Source organism: Carya illinoinensis, chromosome 11, assembly GCF_018687715.1.
Source record: "Carya illinoinensis cultivar Pawnee chromosome 11, C.illinoinensisPawnee_v1, whole genome shotgun sequence".
Taxonomy (NCBI): Eukaryota; Viridiplantae; Streptophyta; class Magnoliopsida; order Fagales; family Juglandaceae; genus Carya; species Carya illinoinensis.
Window position 1 is genome coordinate 39,317,593 of NC_056762.1, and position 17,491 is coordinate 39,335,083.

A 17,491-nucleotide genomic window follows, 5' to 3' on the forward strand; every position below is an offset into this window, starting at 1 on the left:
GGCATATAGTATTTAGTGTTACCTCTTGATATTGTTGTGATATATTATTATTTATTTTATTTTTTGTAAATTGATGTTTTACATTGTGATATAAACAACAATGTAATATATAGTATGTATGCATTGTGTGTTCATGTATTATTATTTATTTTGTATAAAAAAATAAAAAATAAAAGCCTATAAAAAAAGCTTTTTGAATTGTTAAAAAGATTAAAAAAATGTTTAATTATTTTTTTTAAAAAAAATTGGGTATTAAATATGATATCCGATTTTTCTTTTAAAAAAAATAAAAGTACTATAAAAATATTTTTAAAAGTCTTTTTAAAAAACAAAACAAAAGTAATAAACCCGGATATCAGCTCGGATATCTGGGTTTACATGAATGATGAAACTTCTACTAAAAATAAGTTATTTTTTAAATCCAAAACAAAAACTATGACCCCTCTGGATAAAAATTTCCCTGCCCATGTCGTTAGGTGTGGATTTTCAGCACAGGTTTCATTTTTGGATTTGCATCGAACTATTATGAAGGACAAACATCAAGTAAACACGCGTGGTCGTACAATCATAAAAGCATTGAAGAGAACAAGATGGGGGGATCCTGTAAAGACAATGACTGGTGGATACTGGACAGATCTTTTAGATTTTAGTCCAAAAGGAGAGGAATTTTCTAAGGCAGAGTGGGTTGCTTTTGTTCTCCACCAAGCCGTCCATTCCCTTTACTCCATTTAACATTAGAAAGAGAGTTTTATGGTGACAAGAAGTCAACTATTTTTACCCAAATTCCACCAAAGATTGTTCCACAAGTCATCGACTCTGTACTATGAAGGATATGGAAACTAATTTACAAAGTTTGCAAGCTCTCTACAATGCAATCTTATTATACAAGATGCATGTCAGCAGATCTCGTGTTGATCTGCATGTGGCTTGCCCACTTGCATATGGTCCTCAACTTTTCTAATTTCTGTAGTATAAAATCCCCATACGAGTCCAGCAATATCAATGCCTAAAATGTGAAATGTACTGAGAACAATAAGCAACTCTGAACAAAGTCTGGTTTGTGAAGGAACTACTTCACAAACATCCATCCCATACCTCGGCAGGATTAGGAGAGATGGGCAAAAACCAAAAGCAGATTGTCTTGTTCTCTTTCTTACACACATCTGGCTACACATGCCACTTCCCTATCCTAGAAACTGTATATCAATGGCCACAAATCCTACTAATGTTTAGATACAGATGCCTCTGTCTAGATGTTCCTCAATGAAAGATAGGAAATTAGTAGGCATCATCGATACTGCTAACTCGATCTTTTCCATGCTCATCCATATAAACGAACCTCAGAGAACACTCCTATAAGCCAATTCAAAGAATATTAAAATTCAGCATTCGTGATAAAATTTTCGCAAGGAATTGTTTCATTGATTTATTCATTAATCAGTAATTTTAATTTAATTAATCCTAAATCATGCTGGTATTTATCAGACAAAACAAATGATTGTCTAAAATTAAAACGACAGTGACCAAGTTGATTTCATATTTTGTTTTTGGGAGAGAAGATCACAGTTTTCCTTTGAGGAAAACTGCACCTCACGAAATTCAACACAACACAACATTTCAACAAGACAGAAAATGACATTAGAATGTATACCGAAGCTTATTGGCGAAATCCAAATCTTTGCTTTGTATAATGGACCCAAATTATGAGTGAATCAAAGTTTTGAAATAACAGGTGGCAAATGCTTTAGCTTCTCCAATAACTTATCAGCTTCAAGAAATCCAATCGACCCCCGAGACAAGAGTTTTATACTTTTCCATCTGTTCAAGCTCGTCAAGAATGAAAGGTACTTTTGCAACCTTAAAGAACAATGTCAACTGATTAATAATATAGAGCACCAAAGAAATACCACAAAACTAACCTCGGTGTGTAGGGTAGCGCCAAACAGTGAAGGTGTACATGATTAATAGAGTTTAAAGGAGGCTGATGAAAGCCAAATCTGTCACGAGAGAGGATCTCCTTCTCGTAAACAAACTTAAATGCAAAACCATGGCTGTAAAAGAAGTCAAGTTGTTTAAGCGCATCAAAAAATCAAATTTTAAAGGTCTATTTGAGAAGCCTCCAACTAGTCTCCATATAAAAAACACCAATCTTGAGCAACCTTTCACTCAGCTTGACTCAACTTTTAAAAAGAATCAATCTGCTCAAGCTCCAGTGGCCATAGATTTATTCAAAGGCTTGCTCAAGACAACTCAAAGATAAATGAGCACACCAATACTCAAATTGATCAAGCCCATTCAAAGCCCTAGGCAAAATGTTTGTAAAATGACATAAAATCCAATTCAGCTTACCGTTCGATTTTAGGACTGTTTGCAGTGAATTACTTGTCTAATAAGTGTTGCTAATTGCCAGCAGCCGCCCCTATGGCACCATCTTTATGATGTGAGAAGTTAATCTAAATATTGTCTATCGAGTAATTATTTTAAGTGCTTTCGACATAAGCTACTTGCTGGTGGCAAATCCATGATAGCTTCAATGTTCGAAAACACTTCAGTGCATGCTAGATCTTTTTTTGATAAATAAACAAATTATATTGATCAAAGGATGGCAAAGTCAGTATTACAACAGTGCATGCTAAAGATTACTAACTCCTAATTATACATTTACGCTTAGTCTGATCTAAAAGACTGTGCTGACTAACATGGAGAGGATTCTCTCTGTGCTTGGATCCAGTTTAAATGTGCATGTTCTTTAAGTACAAAATATTATAGCTTTGATTATATTCTCATTCAATTCATTGTATAAGGCACAAATATTTGTTACTATAAAATAAGTGTGTTGGCATATTCATGTGACAACCTGTGTTAAATTGTGTTGTAACAGTTTTAAGTGGGATAAAGTGAAAAGGGATAGAAGTCAGCTCAACATGCCTCGAGCGAAGCTCATATAGAGAGTTCACTCGACACTCGCTCGACATGGCGATCAAGTGGACGTTCATATAGAGAGTTCACTCAACCACTCGACATAGCACTCGAGTGGTAACCCAAACAGAGAGTTTGCTCGACACCCTTTCGACTCATGGCCCAAGCAAATATTGGATATAATGTGTGCTTGAGCGAATGTTAAAAAATATGACTTTGACTAGGGTTTCAGCACCATGTTCCATTGTGGCTATAAAAGGAAACTTCGACTTAGTTCAAACATGTGGAGATATAGAGCAGCAATAGAGGGCCTTTTAAGAACACTTGAGAGAAATACCATTCCACATCCAAAGCTCATTTTCTTTGGGAAAATATATCTCCATCTTATTGCACTTAAGATCAAACACTATTGAGTCCATTGGTGTGGACTCGTTTGTTGGCTAGAAGGGATTTCAAAGCTGCCGATGAAGCAAAGATCGAGAGGTTCTTGTGGGGTTCTTGTGGTAAAGCTATAGAAAGGCCGGAAGCTCATTTTCTTTGGGAAAATATATCTCCATCTTATTGCACTTAAGATCAAACACTATTGAGTCCATTGGTGTGGACTCGTTTGTTGGCTAGAAGGGATTTCAGAGCTGCCGATGAAGCAAAGATCGAGAGGTTCTCGTGGGGTTCTTGTGGTAAAGCTATAGAAAGGCCGGAGTTCCAGAACTGCATGCGTGCAGAGATCGAGTGGGTCACTTGTGATGTTGCAAGCCAGATTTAGCTACTACAAGGGTCTTGTGAGTGTTTCTAAATTGTTTGTAACAAACTAAATTTCTATAGTGGATTTTAGGTGGTGACTTACACTCAGAGTGGTTTTAGACTTTGAAGATGTTCTTCAAATAAGTTTCCACTTCGTGACCAAATTGTTGTATTGATTATTTTTATGTGAATTGTTTCATTGATAGATTGCTTGTTTGACAACATTTTTAAATAGTGTAGTAAAATTAAATTACACCTATTCACCCCCCTCTAGGTGTTGTGTTGGGTTAGAACCACTGATTTTTCAAAATTTATATGGTATTTAGAAGTATGATGTATTCTGACTTATCATGTCTTTTAAGACAAATTGTCACCAGAAAAAGTCCTTGTTCTTGTAGTGCTCTCACTTGCTTGTTCCCAGATTAATTCTTCATGCATGCTCTTATTCAAATCCATGGACCCCAAATATTGTGTATAATTAATGATAAAAATGAGACAATCAAAACTTGCAAACACAGATAATTAATGTAGCCCAAATTACAAGCAAATATATGGACATCTACGTCAATCACTGGTCAGTGTTTATATTAAATACTACCGATAATATGAATTCCACCAAAATATTAGTAGAACAAAACAACATCAAAGAAACAACAGATAAACAGTAGAAACAATTAAACAAAAATATAAATAAATTGATACATCCAAGTTTTCAGATCTGCAATATTTCTGAAACCTTTATCTTTAATTAAAAGAAGAGCTTACTGAATGTATTCTTCATACACAAAAGACAATACCTGTACCATGTGCTCTGAGGTGCATCTCGGCACAATGGCATTTGCTTAACCTCTAACATGTGACTTACTAGATAAAATAGAAAACAAAACATTAGACTGAAAAATGACATTGTATCAAGAGGAAGGAAATCCCGTGCCATTATTCTTTTTAATGGCAATAGCCATCAAAAGAAAGGCTACTAAAAAATTTATAATTTCTTTACCTAAGGAGTAGTCTTCAGTTCTCCATTGGAGGTCTTTTACAGTTGGAATGTGCTCCACAGGAATCACCAAATAATACCTGAAAAATCATCAGCCAATTTAAAATGGTCCACATGGTCACAAACTTAAAAATAAGTCATAAACGTGGTTGGTGGTACGACTGATAGGTGCCGCACTTGAAAGTGGGATCAACCTAGCAAACGTGATTATTAACAAAATACATGGCATAAGAACCTCCTCTAAGGGTTTAAGAGTGTTGTAGAGGCAATTAATAACACGAGAATAGGTGTACCTGGGCTATGCCCATCCTTATATCAATAAAATTACTTATTACCTATCAAAAAAAATAACACGAGAATAGGAGGCCTTATATTATGCTCTGAGAAGTAGATAATGAAGGTAGCAGAAGTTTTGCAGGCACTGAAAGCACAAGTACACAAACAACAAGCAACATAGATTCAAAGGAACTAGCCAAGACCAGAGATGGATATCCTTACATTAAGTTTTTCTTGTCATTTTTGGGTTTCTCGAAGATAATATGGCTGTTTTTATCATCTGATCGATATCATTTCCATATGATATCAAGGAAAAAAAGTTATTCATATCCCAAGTGTGCTTGTTTCAACTGATCAGTAACACTTCTGCCACTTGAACTTCATCTAACAAAAACTAGTGAGTGTTTATTGATAGCTAATTATGATACAAGCTTGCACCATTTATCAAAGCCATTTGTATTAAACAGAGTTAAATAAGGCCTCTTGTCATTGAAGTTAGAGCCAAGTAAGAGCAAACGCTTATCTGATCTAGGACACCAAATCAATCCAAGCTCCCCGATTCAGTAGTTCTGTTCGATGCCTAGTACAACTGACCAGTCCAAGCTACTCCAAAATCCTCGATTCTTTCGCGTATTATCCCCACACAACAGCTCCAAACAGTTGTTAATATATATCTTCCTTCTCTCGTTTAGTTACACACACTCACTCACACACGTAGAAAATTCACTGTCCTTTATTTCTGATATGCAGCAATTTCACCTTCACCATTATTCCCTCAATCTCAATACTCCACAGAAACATGTTTTTATTTTTTGGATGAGAGGGTTTTGGCCGAAAGGGACAAATGGAAGGTACAGGGAGAGATTCCAAACAATAACGTTCATTTCATTAGAAATATTGCCGTTGAATTTCACAACCTTCCACATTAGAAACATTAATTTCCACCTCTACTTATCTATCACACCTATCCTTTTTCCATGCCAACTCCTTTAGACTATAGCCCACCACTCTTCTTTCTAGACCATTCCATAGAAAATCACAAAATCCAAGGTCGTCCGGAATTCACAGCCTATTTTTATTACTTTGCTTCGATTTTAATTACAAAACAGCCTTAATATGGCGTAATCAAAATTCCCAAACAATCACAAACAAAATCACAGTCAACAGTAAACCTGGCGAAAAAATATCGTAGGTTTGAATCCAAGAAGCTGAAGCAATTTAAACGAGGATTTTGAGTAAACGTAAACCAAAACCTGAAAGCAAAACGCAAACGACCTTATCATCCTGAAGAAACCCAAAAACTAAAATCAGAACCGTACAATTGTCTTGGCAAACAAGCGGATCATCCGAGCATGGTAAAATAAAGAGGGGAAACGAAAGAGAGAAGATATGCTGTGGAGGATAGTGGTGGAGGTGGATTTGCTGGCTATCTGGCAGACATATACACGATGCCGACGAGGCTCCTGCCACTTCTAGTTTCTTTCCTTTCTGTTTGGACAACTGGACCCAGTGCTACTCAGTCATTGGGTCCGCTCAAGCCGTAGGAGGGAGGGACGCACGGACGACTTCGTGGAAGCTGAAGCTTGACGGTGACTTGTGTTTTGTGGTGTCAACATGACGAGGCCCATCTTTTTGCCTTCCCATTTCCACATTAATTAATGAGAAATACTTTTTGCAAATTCATATGGCTTAATTAATTATGTCTTAATTATGAAAATTCATCACTACTTATAAAGCCAGCCACTTTTTTTTCCACTGTCGTTAGAAACCATGGATTCTACTTATAAAGCCAGCCACTTTTTTTTCCACTGTCGTTAGAAACCATTAATCCATAGGAAATGAGTTGGTATAATTCAGAATTCTGTTCACAGCAAATCCATCGGTGGGAGTCTACTCGACAATTTAAAAGTATTCACTTTTATTTTCATAATCCAATGTGTGAGGGTGAAGTCATGTACATTCGAAGTCTTGTCGGTTGTTGACCGTTATCATTTGTGCTCAAGAGGATGAGGAAGTTCAAGAGCCCGCACAGTTGCAATTTTGTCGGCCTATTTATTTTTTGTTTTGATGAATTGTTGTAGTCTCTTATTTCCTCATATTGTAGTTTAATTTTAGTTTGCCCATAAAAATTAGAAACGCCGTCGTTGGCCATTCCTCACGAGTCACGCCATGTCTCTGAACCCATTTTCATGGCCTCTCTAATCCCCAAAACCCTAATTCCCATTCGCTCCCTTCCACCGTTCACTCGCTTCAAGGCCACGGCCACCCGCGCCATGAGCTCCGGGTCGACCCAGCGCGTCTTCCAGCACAATCTCGATCCTCTCACCGGCAACTCAGAATGGGTTGTCATCGAAGACCAGGACCAAGAAGAACAGGTCTCAGAGATCCCACACAAACCCCTTTTGGGCACCACATCGTATTTAGACATGCTCAATGACTCTCCAAGAAACAGAGCCTTCTGCCAAGCCATAGACAAGACAGTAACCAAGCCTTGTCATGTACTCGACATCGGGTATTTATCTGACATTTTTACGTGTTCTTTTTCTCATTGGCCCAAATCTCTCTCTGAAGTTTTGTGCTTTTATGGTTCGATGACTGTACAGTGCTGGAACTGGGTTGCTATCAATGATGGCTGCACGGCAAATGGGGTCCAGTGACTCGACGACATGCCGTGGGAACGAGGGAATGGTAACGGCATGCGAATCTTACCTGCCAATGGTGAAGTTGATGCGCAAAGTCGCGCGCCTCAATGGTATGGAAAGAAAGATTAAGGTTATCAACAAGCGCTCTGACGAGCTCAAAGTTGGCGTGGATATTCCTTCACGTGCAGATATTCTTGTGGGTATCATTATATTTCTCTTATTTTCTTCGAGCTTGACTCTTTGAATATTCGCTTAGAAGCTATCTTAGATGTTGAAAAACCACGCTTCACTGTTATAACTTATAACAGCTTATAAGTGAGTCTAGATTTAGCATTTAAAACTGAAAAACCATTGCAGCAAGCTACAGTGGACTGTGTAAAGATTGAATTTTTGGATTCCACCAAATGTTGCTGTTTTGAGCAGACACTACTTGTGTTGGTTCCTTGTTTCATTGGGTCTTTTGGTCTGTAATTGCAGGTTAGTGAGATACTAGATTCGGAATTATTGGGTGAAGGGCTAATACCAACTCTACAACATGCGCATGACGAGCTCTTGGTGGAAAATCCACAAACAGTGCCCTATCGAGCAACTACCTATGGCCAGGTGCTAGCAAATGCCTTTTACTTTTACAATTATGTTGGTATTTGTGAAGATTGGCTACCAGTTACTTTGTGTCTTTCTTCTGATTTTCTACTCTTAATTTATCTCCATGCGCATTAATTGATCTTTTGGTGCCTCATATAAACTTTTGGGTTACTAGGGACTTAACATTGTAATTTTTTCCACTAATTGGTAGCAAAAACTTATGCTATCTGTCAGCTTATATATTTGTTTTTAATTTTCTAGACTGAAATGGTATTCACTTATAGCTGCAAGGCTAACAATGGTTGATTGCTTTTTCTCCTGTCTTCTCATAATATCTCAGTTGGTTGAAAGCACGTTTCTGTGGAAGCTGCATGATTTACAAAATAATGAAGCAGAAGGATGTGATGGCATTCATCTTGTTCCAAGTGGGTTGGGTAGCATTTTAGGTGTAAAACCACAACAATATGCCATGCATTGTGATGCAATAAAAGACGAAATAAAGCTGGTAATGACATCAATTACTCTTCAAAGCTATCTTGAAAATTATGTGATATGATCCCTACTTAAGTTAAGATTCATCCAGCTGTCAGAACCCTTCAAAATTTTTGAATTTGATTTTTGGAAACGGCCAGACAGTCATCGAGAATATGAGCTGAACATAAAGGCAACTAATGATGGTAGAGTCAATGCTGTAGTTTCATGGTACACATCTGTGTTGTAATATTAGTTTTCTGGAAAGGTATCTTTAACATAGTGGTTCTGAAAACTCTCCGTGTCTGTGTGTGTATTCAGGTGGACACTTCAGCTTGATTGTGAAGGAAACTTCTTTTATTCTACTGCCCCCAGATGGATAAGTTCATCAATTGATGCAGGTGGGTTATTTACAAAATTCTCTTAGGAGTGGGAGCATTTTCATTCTACTTTCTGTTAACTACTTACGGTGTCTATGAAGTTAGGCTACTTGATAAAGAAGTGTATTTTAAGAGACCTAGACAATCGTAATGGATATTTCTAGTCTAAGTTTCAATTGTATGAGATATAGTATTTGATCAAGAAACTCTGCTATAGATATCTCTTTAGATTTTCAGTAATCAATATTTACCCAACGTTGGTTGCTTCCATGTTTTTCAGGAACTATGTTGATTATAAGCTACATAGCTAGCCTTTTTGTTAGAAAATGCTTAAGAAAGTTACCTATACAAATGAAAGTTTATCATACAAGTTTAATTGTTTGGGATTGTTTCATGCTTGATGCTGCTTTCAGATTCACCCTGAAGAATTCATTACTAAACCTATGGCTTGCAATCATGAGTTCCTTAGAAAAAAAACTTTGTTGTTCATGCTGATTTGATGTTTGAAGATGTTTTGATGCACTTGTAAAAAAAAGATGTTTTGATGCTTCACCAGGTTCAAGGTATTGGTGTGATCATTGGAAGCAGTGTGTTTGGTTTGTTCCAGGCAAAGGTATCTCCGTTTTCAAGGATGAAGAGGTTTATTTGCACGCCGTTCATTCTGATACAAGCATCTCGTATAATCTTAAGGCCCATGCCTCTAGAAATGAGGTTATGCAGTATGGCTTTGACACTTGGGATTTGCAACTCATGCTATCACCAGAAAGAATAGCGATATATGGAGACAATGAATGGAGGCATTCCATGTTAAAAACGTTAAGAAATGCTGTAAGATCTCTCTCTCTCTCTCTCTCTCTCTCTCTCTCTCTCTCTCTCTCTCTCTCTCTCTCTCTCTCTCTCATGCACGAGCATCTGCACAAACTTCTCATCCTTGTTCTATTTGTGCACATCTTCATCTTTGATTTCTTTTTAAATCAGAGGTACTCATTACAGTTACAGGAAAGAGTTAATTCACTCTGTATTGTTGCGGATGATAGTGTTTTCTTAACTCTTCTCGTTGCACATCTTTCAAGAACATCACACATAATATCAATGTTTCCGGGACTGAGAGACAAGGGTGCCCAATATTTACAAGCTGTTGCCAATGCAAATGGTTTTTCAATTGATCATGTGACAGTTCTTGAAAAGAGGAAAACATATTTGACTCTGGATGATACACATCAGAAAAAGGTAATTTCATCCGAATCCATCTCAGATATCTCTGACATGTTTTTGAAATATTACTTCCTTTCCTTTTCTTTCTTTTCTTTTTGCTCTCATGTTTTGGGTCCTTTGGGATTGAACGATTGGTTTGGGTTGTCAAAGTTAAAGTTGCCAAATGTTATGGTCATATGCAGTTCAATATTATTGTTTTATTCATAAGAAAAATACGGTTTAATATTATTTGAAGTAGCCGTAGAGCTTTGGTTGAGCATGACATTTGTCCACTTTTCTTTGTAAAAACTAGCTTTTTTTATATAAATTACTACTGGCAAGTGTTAACCTTATTTATATGTACAAGCTAGGATTAACCAATTATAATTTTTTTTTCTCAGCTTACTAATTACATTTGATCACTAACAATTTGTTATGATGTGCTTGGTCTGCAGGTTGATCTTTTGATTGGAGAACCCTTCTATTATGGACTTGATGGCATGCTTCCATGGCAGAACCTGCGGTTTTGGTAAATGGAATTCCTACTTGATCTTGCAGTCTTCTATACTCTACTGATTATCTATGTGACTGCCATGTAGACCCTGATGGCAGTTGGCAGTTAGTGTTCTACTCTAGTAAACATAGCTTCTTAGAGTCTATGCATGTTGTATGTGTTAAGTGAAGGTGGTCCATTGGTACTTGGGCTATGCCTATTATTATTAATACTACCGTTTACTTATCAAAAAAAAAAAAGTGAAGGTGGTCCATTGATAGTTCAAATATAGACAAATTTCCTCCTTTTTTTTTTTCTTTTTTTAATTCCTTTTTGTTTTGGTTTGGGTTTAAGGAAGGAAAGGACTGTACTTGATCATGTCCTCTCTGAAGATGTACTGATAATGCCTTGTAAAGGAATACTGAAAGCTTGTGCAATGTCTCTCCCTGTAAGTTAGTGTTTTACTTGTTTCATCATCTCTTGTTTGTTTAAACCTATTAACTGATTATTTTGTGAAGATTATATGATTGGAAAAATTTTGTTCAGGATCTTTGGAACAGTCGTCGCTGCTTGAGTAAGATTGAAGGTTTTGACCATTCACTTGTAAATACAACGTTGGGGGCATGTGGTGAATTACCTGCACCAGAAGAGGGCCCCTGTTTGCCTTTTTATATCTGGCAGTGTGGGGAAATTAAGGTAATCTATATACATGATTTCATATCTTACGAATGTAATATTTTCTTAGGCAAAAGAAAACAAATTTCATTCTGGATGAAAACTAATGAGGTTGGATAAAAATATTCCAGGAACTTGGACAGAAATTTGAAGTCATGGAATTTGATTTTTCAAAACCAATTGCACCCTGTTATGGGAAAGCCCAGGTATTCCAATTGCACCTTGTAAACAATGTGGCATTAGTCTTCAACACAGTTAGTTGCGTGATCTGGTGGCTAATATTTTTTTTTTTGATACGTGATCTGGTGGCTAATATTAGTGAAGTAGTTCCTGTTCTGCCTGATAAAAATCCTTCTAAGTGTTGTATACTGGTTTATATTCCATAATTTAGCTGCAAAGTATGTGGGATATATTGCATGGTCTGTATTAAGGTATCATACATTGTGAACCATTGCCTTGTTTGAGCACCAATGATGGTTTAATTGGTAGCTGTGAAATACATATTCATTGGTATATGTCGTGTTCAGTCATGTTCACCAAATTTGCATTACTGTTTTTTGAGCACTAGTTAAAGTCCCATGGCCAGTTGTTATGGGGCTAATGTAATGCCCTGTACCCAGATCGGTTGGAAAGTTATTACCTGTCACCTACAATCATATCTCCAAAACACAAATATCATTCTCAAAGACTCCAAAACACAAAAACATAAATTCATCTACTTCAACTTCAAGCATAAAATTATCCACAAGGTCATCAACATGATAAATCCAAGAAACACAAATCTACGTTTCCAAAATCTCTTGTAACCCCAATCATAACATTCAATTAATTACTTATAAAAAAAAAACATTCAATTAATTACATAAATCTCAATAATCCATAACTAAGAAAAAACCCATTACCAAATAAAACTTCTCTAATCATCAATAGTACCCTTAGGTACTAAATCTTCCTATCTTTAGCTAGTCTTGTTCGCAATCACTATTCCTGGTCCCCAGCTGAACTGTCAACATCATCTGAAAATATTATGAAGATAAGGGGGTGAGTTATCAACAACTCAGTAAGTAAAGAACATATACTAATATGTAAAAATGAGCCTTTTCAAAGAGTTCAAAATGTAGAAACAAAACATTTGAGTTTCAATATGCAGATCTCAAAACGTGTTATTAGAAAATCGAAGTGACATTTCAAAATGTTCATATTAAAAAATCAATTGTTCATATTCAAAGGCCCTTTGGCATAGCATGACTAAACATCTTCATCTTATCATATCATTTCATATCGTATCGTATCGTATCGTATCATACCATATACCATGTTTAACCCCCGTGGTAGGCTTGTGCTATCTCCGGTGGCCAAACCAGACAATATCAGAATGTGAATTTTCCCTCTATTCATTCTTGGAGCCCCGAGTGTGCACACAGGAAAGACCATGCAGAAAAATCACTTTGTTTCCAAAGTGGGTGCACTTATATTAGAGATGTTGGTACCAACCATATAACAGAATCAGAATCATTGTATCAGAATCAGATTCAGAATTAGAAATAGAAACAGGATGTCATGCCAAAAGTTTTTTAGATACCACATCATATCAAAACATAGTACTGAACATATTCATATTATTTTCGCATAATCAAAATAGATTCATAGCATCTTTATATAACATGTACAAAATTCACAGATTTCATATTTACTCTTCTGCACAAGTCAGAAATAGCATGCCAAAATATTGTTCATGTCTACACTAGTCATGTAAAAAAACTCTCTTTTATACACATTTCATGAGTAATGCAGAACACATAACTGAGGTTATTTTTACATTTCTTTTCAAAACATAACATGCATATATTTTTTTTTTTTCATAAGATCAACCTCAGTTCATTGTCTTTTTATTCAAAGTCTAGCATAGGAACCCCACTTACCAGACTTTGGTAATCTACTTTCTATGTTCTAGGACTGTAACCTAGCCATGTCATGATAACCTAAATCAAAATATTTGTACACAAGTTAACAACCAAACTAGTACATAATTTACCAAAATTTTACAATCTTTTAAGAATAAAAGAAGACAAGCCTATAAACAGTTAAATTTATAACCAGCCCAACAAGATCAACCCAAAATCAGTCATAAAGCAAACCTGTACAGCCACTTAATCCAACCCCAAACAACCATCCTATCAACTCCATGTCCAACATAATTTGCCACAAGACCCTCCAATATGGACAGCCACCAATATCAACTATTCCATAACCCAAAATCAACCCAAAAGTAAAAAAAATATATATATATAGAAAAATTTCAGACATCAACATATAAATTCAAATACAGCCCAACCCTGCACATTCACACAACTTTCGATGCTTATACCCAATGAGCCCAACACACTTCATCACACAAAAACCAGCCAGAAAACAATCCCGACAGCCAACATCAACTCAAGTAATAACTTATAACCCCCAATAAACCAACCTTGACTGAGCGGCCACTATTTAAACCCGAAACGGCCATCAATCAATCCCGGGCAGTCCCATAACTCCACCTACACCGCCACTGCCAACCTGTCCAGCCACTATTTAAAATCATCCTCTTCCACCACACCATAATACATTCACAAAATTTTCCATAACCACCAACCATTGCACAACCTTCAAGTTCAATTTATAAAGCTGTCATAATTCTCTAGCAACTACAACTATATATGCCACCATAATAAACATTGTAAAAAAATGCAAAGCGGAAATCAGGTTACCATACCTAGACTTAAAGTGGTGATTGATTGCTTTCACGAGTACACCACACTGCCTGGGGATGAAACTGCTTCTCTGTGACCCACCAACAATGTCAAAAATTGAGTTTATTCAGTGAAGAACACTTTGCAGCCGGGTTAAAAGTTGAAAACTTATTAGAGAGGGAAATACCTTGGTGGTGAGAGGGGTGTGTCTTGCCTGTCACAGCACCAAAATAAAGAGGGTGGCTTTGGTGTTGGCAGTGCACGGAGGTGTTAAAGCTGCAGAGGTGTACAATGGGGAGTAAAAAACAAAATGTTCTGTGAAAGGAAACAATTTGTGAGTGTGGAGAAGAGGGGTTACTGTCGTTGATGGCAATTCTAGTGAGGAGGCTCAATGGTAACACCGATTTAACAGACCCATGAACGACGGCACTCTGAATCACAACAATTCCTTATGTGAATGAAAGGAATGGAGGGAAAGAACTCTGAGTGGGTGTGGGCGTGTGCTTGAAAACAGAGGGTGAGTGAGAGGAAAGCTCACCAACTTTCGGCAAAGAGCTTGGAGACACCAATCCAGGAACCCACCGAAAATTGCAGCACTTCGCAGGAGGTGAGAGAACGAGAGAGGGAGAGTCTGTTGAGAGAAGAAATCTGAATGTGAGAAAGAAACAAAACAAAAGAGGAAACTGTCGAGACGTGATAGAGGTGGGATCGGGGAGAGGATTTCATGAAGAAGAAACTGAAGAGAGGGGTAACCGTCAGGGGTGGTGGGGGAATTAGAAAGGAAGAACCTTACCCATACGACACTGTTTCATCCTGAGGGGCTGGGCTTCCATCTGGTCTGGGCCACGGGCCCGGGATTTACAGCTAATCTTTTGCTCATTATGTGCCATTGTCGCACTAAAAATTACTGAACTTGCCATCATTTCCCATTAGAATACTCTTTAAATTTATGAAATTCACTTTGTAGAAATCAAAATGGTCGTAGCTGTATTGTGTGAATCAATAATAACATGAAGAGCTGTAATTTCAGGTGGATTTTACTGTGTCTGGGATTTGCCATGGCTTCGCACTATGGATTGATTGGGTGATGGATTCAGAGAATTCCATTGTGGTATCTACGGGGCCAGGTATGGTTTACTTTAATGTCAGAAGTGATTAAATGGTAACCTTGTAGTTTCCATTTCCCACTTCATCTTTGTAAACAACCTTTAATAAGTAGCACCTCCTGCTTGTATTACTTAAGTCACATGTTGATGCAGATAAGAGATATTGGAAACAAGGAGTAAAGCTTCTAGCACATCCGGTCGCAGTTGGAATCAATGAATCAAGAAATGTCGGTGAACATACTTCCATGGTATTTGAGGCATCTTTCGACCCATCCAATGGTGAACTCACAATCAGACATGACTTCCTATGATATCTGCATTTGTTAGCATTTGGGCTTTTAGATAATGGGCATGTCTTACAAATAATAGCAAATTAATATATCAATGGAAAAACCCTCATTGCAATGCATTTTAGAGTTTTCATGGAATTCATGCAATAAGACAAGGTTTGTTGTTTTTAAGCGTATCCATTCTTTTTCTCAATAAGATAAGGTTTATTGTTAGATTTGTGATTTTGGGGTGCAAAAGTTTGATAGGACAGCAAGTCCCTCTATATTAGATAGAGCATATCTTGTAAATAATATGGGTTCATTAGATGGAGCATCTATAGATCTGGTTACAAGATCGAAAAGAGAGAGAGGTAAAGATGATTTTGATATGGGATGGAAATTATACAACTCACTTTCCATATTAAGTCTTCAAATATCATTGCACTACTGCTAAGTAACTTTACTCACCGGGCATTTCTTCTCATTAAATCCGAGGTCGTTTGGAACTATTTCTACGGAGCCATTGTTTTACTTTTAGCTTATCGACTGCAATTCGTGCGACTGATTAAATCATTCTATCATTCTCTGACCGCTATAAAGGATGGAAAAAGCCTCTTTGCTGCTAGGGTTGACCGCCCAGTTTGACCACTGGGTAAATTTTTTTTTACTTAGTGATTAAAAAAGTGATTTTAAGTGTATTGGTATATTATTTTTTTTACTTGATGATTAAAAAACATGTGAAATGAAAAAAAAAAACGCTGGGCGTGTGGGAATGGGGCGGCATGGTAGCGGGACCCATAAAGGATGGGGTTTCTGTTTTTTCTTTGCGTTTTTAGTCATGGGCTTGTTAGAAGAGTGAAATTGGTAGGCTTCTCTCTAGCTTAGTCAATTTGGAGAGTGAGATGAAAATTTTTAATTTTAGTTGAAAGTTTAAAATATTATTATTGTTATTGGATTTGAAAAAGTTGTATTATTTATTATATTTTATATAAAAATTTAAAAAAATAGTAATGATAAAACGGTAATTTTGTGCTACCAAACCTAAAAGGCGTTTGATTACAAGATATTTTTAAAATTTATCATAATTTTATTCTCAAATATCATCTAAATATAACACTTTTTAATTTCAAATATTGAACTTTTTATCTAATCATAATTTAAACATAAACCAACATAGATTTTTCAAAAAAAATATCAAACATTTTTCAAATTTTAAAATAAAAATTATATTCAAATAATTTTTTAAGTTAATAATACTTTTAACTTTCTCATTTCTTTAAAAAAAATGATATTAAAAAATTAAGGCTTGTTTGGAAACTTAAAATAGTTTGTAAATAGTAGTGAAATTATTTTAAGTTAATATATTTTATTAGATTTGGAAATGATAAAAAATTTTGAATAAAAATATTATAAAATTAAAAAAATTGTTTAAATATATTTTCTAATATTATTTTTGTTTTGAAATTTGAAAAAATTGTATTTTTTTTTTTTTTTTTTTTGAAAATTTAAAAAATTTATATTAGATTTTGTATTTGAATAATAATTGGATAAAAAAGTTGAAGATTTAAAATTAAAAAATATTTTGTATTTGAGTGATGTTTGAAAATGAAATAATTTAGAAATATATGAGAACACCTAGTTTTCAAACATGGCCTTAATCTTCCTTTTCCACCAAAACGAAAAACTAAAAAAACCGCGAATGAATGCCACTTGTAATGAGAATGAGGATGATTAAAGAGTCAAGTCCTCCTATTTTGTGAACCGGTCATCAGACGAAAAACGAAGATAAAGAAAGAGAGAACTAAATCCTAGGGCGAGCAAGTCCGAAAAATGCCTCGGAATAATGAATGCAGCATGAAGAGGATTAATCCTGTTCTTCCTAAGATTAAAGGGTTCTTTACTGAATATGGTGTATACTGTACATGCAAAGGTAGCTGTTATTCTTCTTTCGTATTTAGCTCTGGTTTTGCACAAAAACTCACAAGGAGTAATTCGATGTCAAGTAATCTTT

The 17,491-nt window shown here is 35.9% G+C and overlaps 2 protein-coding genes and 1 long non-coding RNA gene across 29 annotated transcripts; 1 reads left to right on the plus strand and 2 right to left on the minus strand.

Annotated features, from left to right (window-relative positions):
- Window positions 1-999: 999 nt before the first annotated feature.
- Window positions 1,000-6,682, minus strand: LOC122280869 (bifunctional adenosine 5'-phosphosulfate phosphorylase/adenylylsulfatase HINT4-like). 24 transcript variants are annotated; one of them, XR_006230054.1, is made up of 6 exons: window positions 6,209-6,682; window positions 4,661-4,737; window positions 4,458-4,524; window positions 1,920-1,997; window positions 1,652-1,857; window positions 1,000-1,353 (listed from the first exon to the last, which is right to left on the minus strand). XR_006230054.1 is itself a non-coding variant. In XM_043091938.1 (5 exons), exons 1-5 carry the CDS (start codon window positions 6,214-6,216, stop codon window positions 1,713-1,715), a joined length of 336 nt encoding a protein of 111 aa, XP_042947872.1. In that variant the 5' UTR covers window positions 6,217-6,682; the 3' UTR covers window positions 1,499-1,712. The 24 variants fall into 24 exon arrangements, 3 of the variants coding, with proteins under 3 accessions (XP_042947872.1, XP_042947871.1, XP_042947873.1); XR_006230067.1 differs by adding an exon at window positions 2,350-2,419 and having other exon boundaries at window positions 1,652-1,997; window positions 4,458-4,737; window positions 6,187-6,673; XR_006230063.1 differs by having other exon boundaries at window positions 1,652-2,419; window positions 6,187-6,667.
- A 16-nt stretch (window positions 6,683-6,698) lies between these two features.
- LOC122280868 (protein arginine N-methyltransferase 1.6) lies at window positions 6,699-15,714 on the plus strand. Of its 2 annotated transcripts, none has more exons than XM_043091935.1 (14): window positions 6,699-7,445; window positions 7,537-7,771; window positions 8,053-8,178; window positions 8,501-8,665; window positions 8,744-8,862; window positions 8,953-9,032; window positions 9,568-9,839; window positions 9,990-10,241; window positions 10,661-10,734; window positions 11,053-11,146; window positions 11,245-11,394; window positions 11,505-11,579; window positions 15,136-15,232; window positions 15,365-15,714. In XM_043091935.1, the coding sequence occupies exons 1-14, from the start codon at window positions 7,123-7,125 to the stop codon at window positions 15,520-15,522; spliced, it is 2,220 nt and encodes a 739-aa protein (XP_042947869.1). In that variant the 5' UTR covers window positions 6,699-7,122; the 3' UTR covers window positions 15,523-15,714. The 2 variants fall into 2 exon arrangements, with proteins under 2 accessions (XP_042947869.1, XP_042947870.1); XM_043091936.1 differs by having other exon boundaries at window positions 6,702-7,445; window positions 10,005-10,241.
- On the minus strand, window positions 12,075-15,139 carry LOC122280871. Of its 3 annotated transcripts, XR_006230077.1 has the most exons (5): window positions 14,899-15,139; window positions 14,293-14,736; window positions 14,129-14,196; window positions 12,681-12,819; window positions 12,075-12,389 (listed from the first exon to the last, which is right to left on the minus strand). It is a non-coding gene; the product is annotated as an uncharacterized LOC122280871 (long non-coding RNA). The 3 variants fall into 3 exon arrangements; XR_006230075.1 differs by having other exon boundaries at window positions 14,293-15,139; XR_006230076.1 differs by lacking the exon at window positions 12,681-12,819 and having other exon boundaries at window positions 14,293-15,139.
- Window positions 15,715-17,491: the final 1,777 nt, after the last annotated feature.